The sequence below is a fragment of the Nothoprocta perdicaria genome, unplaced genomic scaffold (genome assembly GCF_003342845.1).
Source record: "Nothoprocta perdicaria isolate Ctin4 unplaced genomic scaffold, notPer1 scaffold_71, whole genome shotgun sequence".
In the NCBI taxonomy this organism is placed as follows: domain Eukaryota; kingdom Metazoa; phylum Chordata; class Aves; order Tinamiformes; family Tinamidae; genus Nothoprocta; species Nothoprocta perdicaria.
Window position 1 is genome coordinate 796608 of NW_020455988.1, and position 12821 is coordinate 809428.

At 37.8% G+C, this 12821-nt stretch overlaps 1 protein-coding gene across 1 annotated transcript in view; it reads right to left on the reverse strand.

Annotated features, from left to right (window-relative positions):
* EGF (epidermal growth factor) overlaps positions 1-12821 on the reverse strand; it is a 49869-nt gene that overhangs the window by 25793 nt on the left and 11255 nt on the right. Inside the window, exons 5-12 of the mRNA XM_026050851.1 lie at positions 12003-12233; positions 10361-10563; positions 7878-8003; positions 6735-6857; positions 4768-4890; positions 3759-3884; positions 2450-2586; positions 320-468 (exon numbers count right to left, since the gene is read on the reverse strand). Coding sequence (XP_025906636.1) covers positions 320-468; positions 2450-2586; positions 3759-3884; positions 4768-4890; positions 6735-6857; positions 7878-8003; positions 10361-10563; positions 12003-12233 — 1218 coding nt within the window. The remainder of the gene's footprint in view (positions 1-319; positions 469-2449; positions 2587-3758; positions 3885-4767; positions 4891-6734; positions 6858-7877; positions 8004-10360; positions 10564-12002; positions 12234-12821) is intronic.

Consider the following 12821-nt stretch of genomic DNA (forward strand, 5'->3'; position numbering starts at 1 on the left):
ACACACACACAAACAAGCATTTGCATATATATATACACATGTATATGCAGCCCATGCCTTAGATTCCTTGTAACCGAGTCCAAACCCTTGCTTCTTGGAAAGACAAAGATAAAAATACAATAGTAGTCTCACAGTGAACTTCCTGCATTTCAGTTTTAAAGACACTTACAAGTGTTTATACTTGAGATTAGAGCTATCTAATCAGAACGTGAAGCATTACTCAATTTAGTGTAATATTTCAGCTATTCACATATCACTGGTCATTTATTCTAAACATTTTATGGCATGCTTTGACATAAATGCTCTGTACAGCACGTACCCTCTGTCTGTCCAATACAATTTACGATTAATCCAGTCCACAGCAAGCCCTTCAGGTGTATCTATAGCTTCATGAATAACTTTTTCACGATTTGAGCCATCCAGATTAGCTCGTTCAATCCATTTCAAGGCAGTGTGGGCAAAGTACACCTGTGAAGGAATAACCAATGTGATGCCAGTATTTCCCATTTCACTCGACCGTCTCTTTCCCTGGAACGACTTTTTCAGTTTGAAAGTTTTGTATATCATTTAGTCACAGAAGGGTAAAAATCTGTTATGCACGATCAAATCAAACGGCACTTATCCTTCAACCAGGATGACTTCTGCATGCTGCCTGTGCTTAGCTGTAAATCCTAGTTGCCCTATATACAGTTCCCTGAATACCCTATGATTTTATTTCAGGGACCAACTACCTCACATGAAGCACAGCTGATGAAACAGAAGTAGGAGCAGGCAAAAGGAAGCACGTTATCATTTAACTGGTTGCTCATTTTAAACAGACCAGTGTGGGAGGGTGAGTAGAGTATGTGTGTCAAGGAGCCGTGAGAGGGACAGAAGACTAGTTAAATAATTTGCTTCTTTCCCTTTCATCCTACATATATTTAAATTGCTTATTAGGTGTTGATCATATAAAGTTCCAACATTTCCAGAAAAAGCTTTTCAGGTTTGGAGGGTCAAAATAAACATTCTCCACGGTTGGGGAAATAGTTTTGTGCTTCCTGAGGGAAATAAAATAAAATAAAATAAAATAAAATAAAATAAAATAAAATAAAATAAAATAAAATAAAATAAAATAAAATAAAATAAAATAAAATAAAATAATAAAATAAAATAATAAAATAAAATAAAGAAACTTTTATTTGGTATCTAGAGGGAACCAAACATTGTGTGGCAGAACTACATACAAAACAACATGGCTTTACTTGCAAATGTTAACAACAAAACAAATAACTTTGTTTTGTCACTACACAAAACAAATAACTTTGTTTTGTCACTATTCATGAGGCCAAACAAAGCAGATGGCAGGTCTCTAGCTTTGAACATACTAAATCAAGTACCAATAGTTGTCCGACCATGGGAGCGCAGAGCCATGTTGAGTTAATTTGCCGTGTATCACAATTCTGTACCATCAGGCCTAGCCTGTCACAACCAACTGCTCTTCATTAGCTCATCTCTCTCCACTGCGCTTCAGAGCTCACTGTAACACAGAAGTAGCGCAACAAAGGCACATTTAGTGCCACCAGAGCAATTGATTTAGCTGTACTGCGGCACAGAACAACTGCTAGGTCCACAGCAAGGTCTATTTCAAGAAGTGGCAATGTTCCAGCAGTGCCCAAAGCAACCCTCCTGTAAGGCAGATCTGGAAACATTTTGGCTTGTTTAACTGTGTCCATAAAGACTTTGACACATTTCCAGTTAAGAGAGTTCCTCATCAGGCTTGGTACCTTTTCGTGTCACTTCTGCAGAGTAAGTATTTCTCATCATGAGGAAAACAAACAAAAACTATCTGCCACAGAAGGTTTAGCAAAGCACAGCTGAAGCTGACCACCTATTCTTCAAGCTTTAAGCATAGGGCACTGGGATGAAGCTGCACATACAAATAGATCTTTATGCAGAGAAGAATCCTATTTCCAAAAGGACTGTCTTGTAAATATGAAGAACACATTTTGTAAGAACAATAAACCTACTGCCTGTTCAGCAATTTTATTCAGTAATGTCAGGACATAAGGATGTAATTTTTGTTAAGATTGCTCCAACATTTAGTATAAGTTGTAGGATGTACAGGAAAAAATAATCATAAAGKGCTATTGAAATCCCAAGGGAGAACGCAAACACCCCCACAAAAGTTCTCTGAAAATGCATTCAGGCCTAAAGTGAATTTAGATATACTTTTTTTTTTTCCTCCGTGAGTCAGCCATGACAACACATGAAGCACATTAAATCAGTAAGCAAAGGATGAAACTCTCCAACTAGTGCTTGGCAACCTGTACCTGCCGTGCTCCCGGACAGGCAACTAGCAGCAGCACAACGTGTAATCTGGATCACCCGCAGCAGAAAGGTTAAGACACATGGAAGTTCAATCCATTTGTCCTTGCAACACTTCAAAATCCTCTCATTTTTAATGCCTTACCTTATTTTCAACCGGGTCAGAGTCCAGTGCTAAGACTATTCCCATCTGCCAGTCAAGTAAACTTGCATAATCTGTTCCATCAAAACTGATTCGGCGTATATCTTGGCCATTTGCAAATAACAAAAATGGCTTAGGTCCTATTAATGAAAATTTGCATKTAATTCCATTAGGTTCAAAACTACCTCTATACTGCATCATTATTTAACATGCTCAGTGTGAGAATGACAGCTACTGCATATCATCTTTGGTTCTCTGTGTTCTTTTCACCATTTTAATAATATAATCAGCAATATTTAGTTAATGCAAAGGGAAAACTCTGAAAGCTTCCTTTTTTTTTGGTTTCTTTTAGGCATATATATTTCTATTCTATGTTTTTCAGGTCAAATTATTTCCCTCTCACATAACTACAGCCATTACCTCAGACAAACCTAGTGAACAGTGGAAGTTCTCAGCAAGGACTGAAAATGTGAATTCACAGAGATGCACGCAAACCGAGATGTCTTTCATGTAACCAGAAACAAAAAGTAAAACAAAGGAAGAGCTAAAAAGAGAATATGAAATCTAGACTGAAAGTCATTTCCCAACTTCCAACACTAAACAAATATTTTAACAAAAGAGACAGATAAGGAAAAAAGGAGCTTAGTAGTATTTTATTTTACTGCATCAGTCTTTCACCTTTGGATTCTAGATTTAATTCTCAAGTAGATTGTAAGTAGCTTCACATATCACTTAAGATATTTTGGAAGTCTAGAAAACATTTGCCAGGAGAAATTTTTTGCTCTCTTACTACTGAACTAAAAGTTTTCAAACTTTAAAAAAAGCTTAAAATACTAATGCAGAAATTCATGTCTTTCTCCTAAAACCAACTTGCACCTGAATTCAAAGATAAATGTGCATACATGTTTTAAAGATCAATATCTTGCCCCAAGATCATTGTGAAACACCATGATAAAGACAGTAACTAAGCCCAGTTGTATTACAGACAACCTCAACCCTAGTTTTGAAACATTAGGTAGAAACTACACCCACATTTTTCGGAAGATACAGTGACCTGAATATTGCTGATAGATGAGTAGAGCAAAGGATCCCAAAGTGAAATGCAGAAGTTGGGTAACAGACTGACTCTTCTGTGAAGGAGACCCATAGCAGTGGTTCTGATGTATTTACAACTACTACCTCCCCGCTGCACAACATTGTCTTAAAACCACTGCAAAAATAGCCCAGTTATGCTATCCACTTAAAAAACAGCTCAAAAATGATTTTGCTTATTTACTGGCAGCAATATGTAGATGGATATCAACATACTCACCTATAGCAGTGCAGTGCTTCCTGTCCTGCTGAAGCTTATATCCAGGGAAACAAGCACACTCCCAGGAGGATGGGCTTAGCGAAGAACATATCTGACTGCAGCCACCATTATCTGGAGATGTACAACCTTAAACAGAGAATTTAAAATTTTTAACTTCGTTATTCTAAGGAAAAATATCTCAAAGAATATAAGCATGAACAATCTGCTCTGTGATTTCTGCAATGAAAAGTATCCTAATTACTGGTAAGATTTTATGATGGGACTCAGATTGAGGGAAGTCTGGCAAATGAAAGCAAACTAGCAGCAACTTATTCTAGAGCTTTTCCTGAAAATTCACAACACAAGTTGCTTCCATGTGTTGATTATTTCAGGGAACTCTTTCACTTATGGTAACCTCACCCAATGTACAAAATAATGAAAGTGTCTTATCAGACACTGCACTTCATGCAAAGCAGCAACAAATTGCCATTCTTTCCCTAGGACGGTAAACTGACAAAATCCACTGATTCTTTTGAAAAGAAACCATTCTTTCCTCTTGGGGCTGTACAGCAGTTATATCTGCTACACCAGCTTCAAACACCTCCAGAGATTCTGGCTGCAAACATTCCATCTCTGGGCAATCAGATGTTTTAAGTTAGAGTGATCCAGAACCAGGAAAAGCTCAATTTATCAAAGGCTGATAAAATTACTATCAGATTTCACCCAATTCCTAATTTTGCACTGCTATGATTCCAGCCAAATATAAATTATAGATATCTTTCCTGCAGCCAGTATCTGTGAGATGCTTCAAGCAGCACTGACAACAGAAGAATTCCACCTACAGGTATAGGATATTATTGTTAAGAAATACCTATCAAATATGAAGAGTATTGTTCATCTCAGCACTCACTTGTACAATCGTTTACAGTTATGCAAAATGAGTGTAAAATGCCATCCTTCACTTCTTAGCGCCAAGAGACAGATCCTGACAGTCACTCGAATCAGACCTAGAAAAATGTTAAATACTTGCCTGTGCATGTTTTGCCATCCCCTTTGAGTATAGATCCTTCAGGACAAAAGCAAACAGGCCCTTTGGATGTCTGAAGGCAACCATGGCTACATTCAGTGACGTTACTTACACAGGAAATTAGCTCTACAGAAATTCAAAGAAAAGCTTTCTTAAATGATAAGAAAATATTTCATTAACATAACACCCTCCCCAAAGATATGTTGACACTTCTTTAGGTAGCAAAAAAGACATAATGGCAGACAGAACAATAATTCTGTTTCCCACTTCCCTGACAAATCACTCAGTCCTAACTGCAGCAAGAAGAAAGTCAAAATTGCTTCAGGGTTACATTGATTCATTACAGTGATTAGCTTTATATTTTCCAAAATTTTATGAAAGAGTGTTATTAAAAAAAAATCCAGAAATGTAGAAAACCCTCCTTACATCTCATCAAAGAAAAAAAGTGTCAGGCTTCAAAAATACATGGAAGTTATACTTAAAGAAGGAGTAAAAAACATAGAGAGAATGAGGAAGAATCGCTTTCCTACACTCCCAGGGAACAGAACTAGAAGTCAAGGAAATAGAAGGTGAACCTTCCAGAAATAAAATTAAGTTCCTTAGTGGTAAATCTTGAAAGTATAAGGGCAACACCATCTGAGGACCTGGCAATATCCTTCCTCTATTTTCTACTGTAACTGTTGCCATGTCAACCTTTCTTTCAATATTTCTTTAATTTTCTTTCTCTTTTATGCAATTTTACAGGATCTCCCTCCTCCCAGCTTCTGTATTGCAGTACTGCATCTATTAATGCCTCCAACAGTGCCATATGGCAACATCTGCTGGATGACTGGAATTAATACAGGTTTCCCACAGCTGCTTCTTTGAATTAGCAGCATACACTAGTTTAAATGGCGCATAGCTGTTGCAAATGTTCCTTCTCCAAGGCAACTGCCTCTGGGCTAGATTGTTCTAACCCTGGAAACACAGCAAACAGGATCAAGAAACTGATCTCATGTTTATCTGTGATCAGAACTTGTGGCTTTAAACTGAAGAGCTTCATTAGGATTTGGAAGACCTAGCATCAAAATGTTTGGTGAACCTGTGGGCTTCTCACCTTGCACTTGTCTCTCAAGTTGCATAGACTGCGACATACCTGCCTTTGGTGTTGTGCTTATGGAGTTATAGTGTCCATACTGCATCCCTAGCCTGGGCTGGAAAAACTAAAACTCTATTTTATACCGAATTTGAGCCACCCAAAATGTATGCACATAGTTTAAACTAACCATGAAGTGCCTTTTGGAGGCCTAAAATAGACAATCAAATCAGCTTGCTGAGTCTATGAGACTCTGTGGCGGCGTATACAGGTTAGTACTGATATTTAATATTCTGTAGGTCCTTATCCTGCCATAATATGACCTGAACCAAGTGGTATGCACTGACATTTCTCTCTGGGGCATATATTAATGTTTGTTTTCTTTGGAAATAAGGTCAAGCAATCCTTGTATATGTTTAAATTTCACTTCATTATGAAGCAGGAAAGTGACTGGGAATACTCCAAGACCTCAAAACTTGGATGCATTCCACAATTTAAGCTCTAGGCTTAGTTTAGAAAAGCTTAATTTAGCTATCAGGTGAATATACACAATGCTGCACAAAGGAAAAGCAAAACTCTTACTATAACTAGAATATGACCTCAAGCTACTACTCATCATAAGGGCTGTACTCAGGCACCTTGCACCAGATACACAGAAGCATTAGACTTGACTCAGTTCTGCTCCCAGGAGGCTCACACCTGACTACTCACATGTACCTTACACTTCCTTAAACATGACCTCTGAATTTGGTTCACTCAGTTTAAGCTGATCTTGCTTACATAATAAGGGATTTGAAGAGAGCAATGAGCACACAAGACTTCCAGTGATTGAAGTGTTAAGCGAGGACTCTCTCCAGTATCACACTGGGAGTGTTTATGTGCTAYTGATACTTACCGTGACATGTTTTCCTATCAGGCAGCAAAACAAAACCTCTCGGGCAGGTGCAGTAATAGGAACCAGGGATGTTCACACAWCCCAAAGTGCAGCCATGATTCCAAAAGCCACATTCGTTGATATCTGCCAAGAAAAGCACTGTGTCAGAACAAGGTCATCAGCCAATGTCAGAAAACTAGATTAATAAAACAAACTACCAGTCTTCCCTTTTTCTGGCATTTTTTGAAAAAAAAAATAGTGGTGCTAATAAATAATAAAGGCCAATTTTCACAGTATCTTCAAAAGTGTTAGAAAACTTCTAGTAAAGGCAATTGCTTATAATTATACTGACAAAACTTAGRCTAAGAAATTTTCATTCTTCAAGCTGTATGTATCCAGCACAGGCACCTAGTGGGCTTTCAAAAATTTGCCTCTCCATACAGATTCCAATGGCATCTTGTGTGAAGCCCTTCCCACTCCCCACAAAATCCCATTAAATATTTTCTTCAAACAAAAACTTCTTTAAAATCTGGCTTCAACATCACTCAAGTATATTCTTAAAACAAAGAAGTGGCATAGAATTTCCAGTTTGGAAAGCGTTTGCAGTTGGTTTTCTGAGAACTGGGTTGCTGCTTTGCTTATGCACTTCTGTGAAAGCTAAAAGCTTTTATCTTTCAGTGCCTTATGACTTTGCAAATCTGGTCCTGTAGTGGAAAAAGGATGCTTCTAACGTGTTATGTTCACTGTAAATCATATTATATTTTTTTAATTCATACTGAAACATTTTCAAGTTCAAAATTCAAGCCATTTTTGAAAGTGGGACTTGAGACAGTTGTCTTGTTGCAAAATTTTTCAACACTTCACCTTTGGTAGTGCTATTTGTTTTTATTTTTCAGGGTCAAATTTTTCAGCCCTATTTATCTAAAGCTCCTCTACTCTGGAGATCAGCATTTCCTCACAGGAGCAGCACTTGCTGTGACACTTCAATAGGTCTTCTCCTAAGACTATATAAGAATCTGGAAGGACACAAAACCAAAAGGACAATTGGAATTTTTCATATATCAGAGGTTTTTGTCATACTCAAAATGTAACTGTAACAGAAGAGCATGAGAAGCTTTGTCATGTAATAGACTTAGGCAGGCAGAAGAGTTATATATATATTACCTTCACAAAACTGTCTATTTCGACTCAAAATAAAGCCACTAGGACATTTACATCGATGAGTCCTGGAGTCTGGCCTGCAGATTCTCCTTCTGCACTTTTCTTTGTTCAGATCACAGGATACTTTTTCTGGAAGAACAGACATAATGCAACTACTTTGAACAGATCTTTGCTCAGTGACACATCTCCTCCATAACAGGTATTTGCTCAACCTGAGGAAATAAAATTTCCTATAATTTTCTATTAGTAAAATCGGGCAAAAAAAAGTCAATAAAATAAAAACAAAAGTAYTTGGAGGAGTAGGAATAGGTTATTTCTAGTTCCTTGTCAGCACAAGACAGATCAGCAGATCTAGAGGAAACCCGGAGCAGGGGGTGCCTTGGTTTTGGCAGGTATTTTTGGCCTATAGTGAATATGGMAGGATCTTCAGAAGATTCAAACAAGAAGCAGGAAGACAAGAACTAACAAGGATTCTTCTATCTTCCTGATCCTTTGCTCTACTTCTGTTCACATGGAAGCTCCATATAGCAGGCTTACCATGTAGCCCAAGCAGCATACCATTCTATGTTACCAGGCTCAATCAAATGCTTCAAGAGCACAAGACAGAAAAGAAGGAAGGAGAGAAGAAAAGGAGAAAAACAGAGTAAGAGATAAAGGGTGAAAAAAGAAGAGAGAAAAGGGAGAAAAAGAGAAAAAAAATGTAAAAAATGTAAAAAAATGTAAAAAAAATGTAAAAAAAAAGAGAAAAAAGTATCAAGGGTGGAAATATTAAGACAAAGTAGTACAACATAACTAGATAGAATATAAGATCCTTACAATATACTTCATGTAGACAAAAAATATTAGCAGTTTAGAGTTTCTACTGAGGTGGATCCTGGGTTCCTGATAATTGGAAATGCTTGTATTATATGTCTTTGTTTATAACCTCATGTCCCAAGAAGTCAGAACATTTCTGACGTCCCAAGAGATAAAAGATATATTCAAAGTTTCTTCAAAGGAAACAGAAAAGTATACCAAACATATATCCCTTAGCCCTCTGACTTTTTTTCACAAGAAAAGGCAAGCATGTATTAAAGTAACTTGTTTTTGTTTTTGTTTTTACGGGAAGGATTTGTAGCTTTGTATCTGTGCCCAGCTATCTTTTACAGCTTGTGCTTTTGCAGATACGCAACACTTCAAGTTTTACTTTGGTCTCTCAAACTACTATTTTGGTTTTCATCTTCCTAATCTTCTTCTGGGATTTCTTGCCCCTTTTCCAAGCTAAGAATAGATGAACTGCTGCTACTGAATGTGTATGCAGCCACCCACACACAACTCTTTGTCCTGTGTTGCCTGTGTAACATAAAGGAAATAATGGGCTCATACGGACAGAGAATATATTTGTACGTGAACAAATTCTTGGGTTATTTCCAATTCACCCTTTGAATCCCAAGAAATGGAGAACAGCATAATATTTAAGTTCAACACTCAATCTTCTACTACCCGCAACAGTAAAGAAGCTGGCCAATTAAGAAAATGACACATCACATAAACAAATAAATGAATTAATTTCCTGGACAGAGATTTCTGTTTGCCTGAAAGCAACACGTTCGTACTTACTTGCATCAAACCGATTAATTCTTCTCTAAAATCATATTGTACATGCAAGGTCCAAAAGGTTCATCTGGATTAAGCATTTTAAGCTTAAGAGGTATTTGGAATAAAAAATGCTACTGCTGATACCACTTATTGTTACACTTTTAAAAGAGAAGTAATTAAAAATAAAGTGGTAGRCATTATAAGGCATTTTAAAACATTAGTGGTTTTTATTTATCAAGAAAAAGGGAAAGGGAGAGAGGAAACTACTTCTCCTAGAGAGGGAAGTATTGAAAAGCAGCATGTTCTGTGGGACAAAGGGAGTTAAAACTTCTGAGAAAATAAATCTCAAGCACCCACAGTCAATGAGCATTATGTTAAATAATCCTGTGGGGTGAAAACAAGTAACACAACTAGTAGCCCCTTTCTTGGTCACTGTTTCTCCTTCTCCATCCTCATGCATACGCAGACAGGGTGTCTGACAATGTCCAAGCAACCTTCATGAGACATTACTCAGGTTTTTTAAAATCTCACTGCAACACCCTTGAGTTGTGTTTGGACAGGTCACTGTCTACATGACAAATGAATCCTTCCCTGGGTCCTCTGTGTGACCAAAAGAAATGTGTGGTATGAGAAAAATGCTCTTATTGCCAAGGTGATTTTTTTTCCCTTGAAGGAAGTACAAAACATTACATGAATGAAGACTCCTTGTGCTCAAAAGTATAAGCTTTATCTCCAAAAGCACTTTCTCTTCTGCATGTCAACAGCTGTAAGCATTTAAAGGGCAAAGTCTCTTTGAAGACTATTTCCCCTATTCAGGATTTTTGCTGAAAAAAAAAAAATCCAAAAAGATCAGAGTATATTACATTATGACTCTCTCACATTTAACTGTATCAGTGCACTTTACTTACCAAAATCCTGAGAATCTTCTCTTGCACCTGGCTGTTTGAATGGATGCACCACTTTTATCTCCACTGGTGGAAAAAATGATCGTTTCAGGCTAATTGTGACTACAACTTTTCCAGTATACTTGTTGGCTCTCCATATCATACCAGAGTTCGCCTTTGAGTAGTACAAGTGGTCAGCAAAGACAGACATACCAAGTAATTGATGTCTGTAACAAACAGAAACACAAAGTGGTACACTATTGGATCCYGATACACCTACTCATACATTTGTAAACATCTAGTTCAAGTACAGTCAAATACATGGTAAATATCCTTTTTTAAATTGTTCTACATAATTTTATATATGAGCAAGTAAATGGAGATGCCACAGATATCCCCAAATAATACAGCATCCAGAATCCTGCAAATCTGTAAGAACCACTTGCAAAACCATGAACATTACTTACAAGTTACATGGCCGGTTGTTCAGGACTGACTCAACTCAGAGAGAAAACCTAGGTATTGCCCTGCTTCTGTTGAATCCAGGAACTAAAATGGATGTTGCCTTGTTGAAGGATCTAGGACAGTTAAGTCCCTCATTTCCCAGGTTCCAGTGCCTTTTCTGAAGCCTCTGCCTAGCAAGAAATAGGGGAGCAGAGAGGGTGTACTTAAAATCCACCTTACAGCTTTCCCTGCTGCATGAATTAGCTCCTATTTTCTCATCCATTATAGCAGCCAGCAGGAAACATCAAAGGGTCCAGTGTTGATATGAGASGAGGCAGAAAATGTATTGAAGGCAAGATTTTTACCCTCCATATTCCACAGCATATTGTAGGTGGAAAAAGGATGATCCATATAATCAGGAAAGGTGCTGATGCCCAGGAAATGCCAGTCAACTCAAAGGAGAAAGGAGAGGAGAAAATCCAGGCAACTGGCTATTGCCAGGAAATAGAGAGAAACCTCAGCTTTGCAGTAAACTTTGCAGCGGCACGTGGCAGCTTTCTTCTGAAAACATGCCTGGCACAGAGCATCTGTACCACCACAAAGCACCAAGGCCAGAGGTTAAAGGCACTCAAGTGGACACAGACCTAACAGGCGCAGAGCTGTGCACAGTCCAGGCCAGGGAACAGGGTGGAATGAGGTGGTTCCATAGGAGAGATCCCTGAGCTTTGCTCAGGTTTGCCGGAGAGACTGAGCCCTGGGGGTTATCCAAGCCTTCACAGTCAGCAGCTGAGAAGGACAAKTTTAGAGGAGGACAGGAAAGATCTGACCTAGCTCAGACTCTTGAGCACAGCTCAGACACTTGAGCTCACCCACTTTGACCTTGGACAAATCATTTAATCTCTTTGTTTTGGGCTTCTCTAACTGCAGAAAAAAAGCCACTAACAAATACTCAGAGGGGATTCCTGATTAAGCAGTTATCATTTGCTTAAAGCTTAGAAGATGAAGACTACTGAACAGCAGTATTATCCCTACAGCACAGAAGAGAATTTCTGACTTTTCATTTTTCTGTTGGTAGTTTTAAATATATGGTGACAGGCCATTTTTGCTGTACTTAATACTCACTAGTATGTTATGAACAGAAAAAAATAAACAGAAGGAGGTGACCRTAACTCTCTCTCCTGAAAGTCACTACTTTATTTCTGACCCGCTCTGAAAAACTCACCGAAAAGAGTTCTTGAGCAAGCGAACAGCCCCACCATCATAATCACATGATCCAATATGGGAAATTTCTTTCTCATGGTCATGTTGTATCCAGTAGAGCCTTAGGTCAATCAAATCCAGAGAGATGGCATTTATTTTTCCTGTGGTTCTTAAAATATTTCTCTTGCCATTTCCATCAAGGGATACTCGGTATATGCTGGAAACACTATCATCTGAAGACCAAAATAATACCCTGCAGAACAAAATAAATAAATAAATAAATAAATAAACAAACAAGCCATTGCTGCATTGCTGTACATTCCTTGTTTACCTGCTCCTGTATACAGAATTTTTCTTTTTCTTTTTTATTACAGTGATTCCAGAATAACAACTACTAATAAAGCCAAGAACTTTCTTAATACATGCTAACCTATTTAAGGAAAACCCTGTATACATCTCCCCTTAATAGAACTCTTAAGAYTAGAAGTAATTTCTGCAACAAAGTTTTGTTTGTTTAACAGAAGCGATGTTACCACTAAAATTTTACTACAATTGTGTTCTTATTTTAAACATGTTTCAAAACATGTTTACATGTTTTGTAACAAAACATGTTTCTATTATGGACAGAACAGCTCAGTTTAGAAAGCAGTGAGATCCTAGAAATTTATCTCAAATAGGTCAAGAAGGAATCAGTTCAGCTTAACTGCAAAGTCCTATTGTCTCTGTATCTGCTTTGTCCAGCCATGCAGACAGAAAAGGAAACTGGAACAACTTCCCAAATCTGCCAGGGAATCCAGCAGACTTGGAAAAGGGCACATTTGTGAGGCAGATCTGCATTACA